We start from the raw sequence: 3,336 nt of genomic DNA, 5'->3' as shown, positions 1-3,336 counted from the left end.
GAGCCTGCAGGCGCGTTGCGCAGTTTAAGGGTTAAAATAATAAGGTTTGAATTTCACCGACAGCGTTATCTTTCAACATCGCGTCGGACAGGTGTTTGGGAGCCAGAGGTGCGTGCGCCACCCATGGTTGCTCATTCAGTACTAACCCAGTCAGCAGCCCTAGGGCATTCTGGGAATTTTTTCCAAGATGGCTGCCTCTCACTGGAGATCCTAAGAGTCCATTTCGTACACAACCAACCTTGTACACATCTAGAATTGGTACCGAAAAATCAAAAAGTGTTTTCTCGGTTGGCGCAGTTTCCCGCTGACTGAGAATACTCGGTTGGCGCAGTTAAGTGGTTAAACCCACTTGATGGTAAGCACTTCTCAAGTCTAGCGTGCTGTATACTTTAAATCTAGCAACATTATTCACAATCTCAAATATATGCGGTAAGGGGTAGGCATCAAGCCCCGTGATTGTTTGTGAATAATGTTTGTGAAGTCAAGATTGATTGATTGTGAATAATCTGCAACCATTCTTTTCTTGTGATGTTCTCCTTTAGTTACTAATACCTGGGCTCTCCATGGAGAATGACTGGGTCTAATTATCTCTTCACGTAGTATCCGAGCGGTCTCAGATTCAATAAACAACTTGTCAGCCTCAGAATAGCGTCTGGATTTTACAGCAATCGGCTTGCAGTCTGGTGCTAAATTACTGAAGAGAGATGGAGCCGGAACTTTGACGGCAGCTAATCCACATATTCTAAGGGGAGGTCTATCTGCTCCAAAAGCCATCTCAAGCACAGAATGATTTTGTAAGAAGTTATGGCCCAAAATCACATCAGCGCACAAATCGGGTAACACTTTGAGATTCACACCATGGTACGTTTCTCCTTGCAATTCTAAGTCTACAGAACACTGACTGAGGAATTTTGAAGAGAACAATACAGTAGCCATAGAAACTGCCCCATTGTCAGGATAGACGAGTAACCCACTCTGCTCGGCAATATTCTTATGAATAAAGTTCTCAGAGCTACCAGTGTCAATCAGTGCACTGACTGGAATACCATTGATCTTAGAGCTAAGCACTGATTTATTGAGACAAGAGGGCGAAGTCCCAGCTAAAGTAGCGAGCATAGCAGCGGATTGTTGGGTGTTTGAAGCACTCTTAGACTGTTTCAGAGATCGGCAGACCTTAGCATAATGACCCTTTTTCTTGCAATACATACACAGATCCTCTCTAGCTGGACATCGATTGCAAGGATGTCGAGTATGACCACAAAAGAAGCACTTTAAGCCAATAGTTGTAGATGCAGAAACTGTTTCAACTTTTTCTTCTGCACTTTCTTGTCCTCCTGAGTCCTCCAGGTCTAATGAGAGTGCCATGGCAGCGTTTGTAGCCCCTGGCTGAGCATAAGAAGCAGAAAGTTTCAGTGCCGTTTCTAGAGTGCGAGCCTGGTCAAAGGCTGACTGTAAGTCTAAAAGTTTTATTTTCAAGTAAGCGCTGCCTTATTGTGGCAGAACCTAGCCCATTAATGAAAGCATCTCACACATAGTTATCACAAGCTTCTACAGCAGTCACTGCTTTGAACTGGCAATCTTTAGCTAATAACTTTAATGCCTGAAGAAACTGGTTAAGCAACTCACCGGGTTCTTGGCGTCGTGTTGCAAGCACATGCCTTGCAAATACTTCATTCTTGGGCTTCACAAACAATTCTGTTAGGGATTTTTCAGCCGCGTCATACGTAGTGCAGTCAGCTATGTAGTTGAACACACATGGAGTAACGTAGTTTATTAAGAGACGCAGCTTGTCCACGGTGGAGTGTCTTCTACTGCTAGAGTGAAGTTTTATAACGTCATGAGCCAGTGACGCCATTCTTGAGCAGCGGTGGTGGAGTTTGGGTCAGTAGCAAACCGCTGGGGCCGTAGTACCCGCTCCAAGTTCACTGGCTGAATTATTTGATCAATAAATTGAGGTGAAGAAGAAGCGTCGCCAGACATGTGGCTTTATTGATCAAATAATTACAGAACAATTACATCCTGCAATAACACAAGCCATTAATACACTATACTTATACACAGTTTAAGCACTGTGTATTCACTATAACAATAAGCCAACTGCACATGAATAAAGCTAGAATATACAGAAATTAAACTAGAAGTTAACATTCCACAAACCTGTACACAAGCACGACACAGCTGATCTGACGATACAAACAAGTCAAGCGAGCATCCAAACAAACAGTCAAGTGAGCATCCATCCGGTACGATAATATATATAACACTTTTACTACAACTTGATTTTATGCGCACAGGGTTTACCCTTGTGCTGCTCGGGGCCATAATGCCCGCAACACCGCCAGACACAAGAAAAAAAATTTCAAAAAATTTTTTTTGCTTATAAATGTGTTCATTTATGTTCTCTGAGCACGGGAAACAAAAATAAGAATTAATTGTACTTACTAATGACGTAAATGAGCCGAGAAGTTGGCCGATGATATCGATGAAGATATTGCCAAGATGAAGGCATCTTGGTCACTCAAACATGGTGCGTCCGGGGAGCTTCACGCTCGGTGTTCTAGCATCCCGAATTGTTGCGAATTTATTTTAACGGCATTAGTTACAGTATCTATGGCGTATTTTACAACCATTTTTTCAGTGATGTTGTACAATATGTGATCACTTGATGTTTTATTATAATACAACTGTTATAAATTTAATATACTGTCACATATTAGTGTCACATGTATATGCACGAAATTGTTTTATTTTCAGGAAATATAAAATTTATTATGAATTCTTTTCACTATATACACTCACTCAGCAGTGAGTATTGCTCAGTACTCACTTCCCCCTTCAGAGTAGGAGAGATTGCTGAAATAGAGGGAATACAGAGAACATATACGGCACGCATAGACGAGATAAAGCACCTAAATTATTGGGATCGTCTCAAAGCTCTCCAAATGTACTCACTAGAAAGGAGACGAGAGATATACCAAATAATATACACATGAAAAATACTGGAGGGACAGGTCCCAAATCTGCACAGTAAAATAACAACGTACTGGAGTGAACGACATGGAAGAAAATGCAGAATAGAACCAGTGAAGAGCAGAGGTGCCATAGGCACAATCAGAGAACACTGTATGAACATCAGAGGTCCACGGTTGTTCAACGTCCTACCAGCGAGCATCAGAAATATTGCAGGAACAACCGTGGACATCTTCAAGAGGAAACTAGAATGTTTTCTTCAAGAAGTGCCGGACCTACTGGGCTGTGATGTATGTGGGCCTGAGGGCCACTCCAAGCAACAGCCTGGTGGACCAAACTCACAAGTCAAGTCTGGCCTCGGGCCAG

The 3,336-nt window shown here is 42.4% G+C and overlaps 1 protein-coding gene across 1 annotated transcript; it reads right to left on the bottom strand.

Annotated features, from left to right (window-relative positions):
- Positions 1-408: 408 nt before the first annotated feature.
- On the bottom strand, positions 409-1,365 carry LOC138360159 (uncharacterized). Its single transcript, XM_069320103.1, has one exon. The coding sequence runs from the start codon at positions 1,363-1,365 to the stop codon at positions 409-411; it is 957 nt and encodes a 318-aa protein (XP_069176204.1).
- Between the last annotated feature and the right edge of the window lie 1,971 nt (positions 1,366-3,336).

This window comes from Procambarus clarkii, unplaced genomic scaffold (assembly GCF_040958095.1).
Source record: "Procambarus clarkii isolate CNS0578487 unplaced genomic scaffold, FALCON_Pclarkii_2.0 HiC_scaffold_98, whole genome shotgun sequence".
Lineage (NCBI taxonomy): Eukaryota > Metazoa > Arthropoda > Malacostraca > Decapoda > Cambaridae > Procambarus > Procambarus clarkii.
This window is presented reverse-complemented; position numbering and strand designations above follow the sequence as displayed.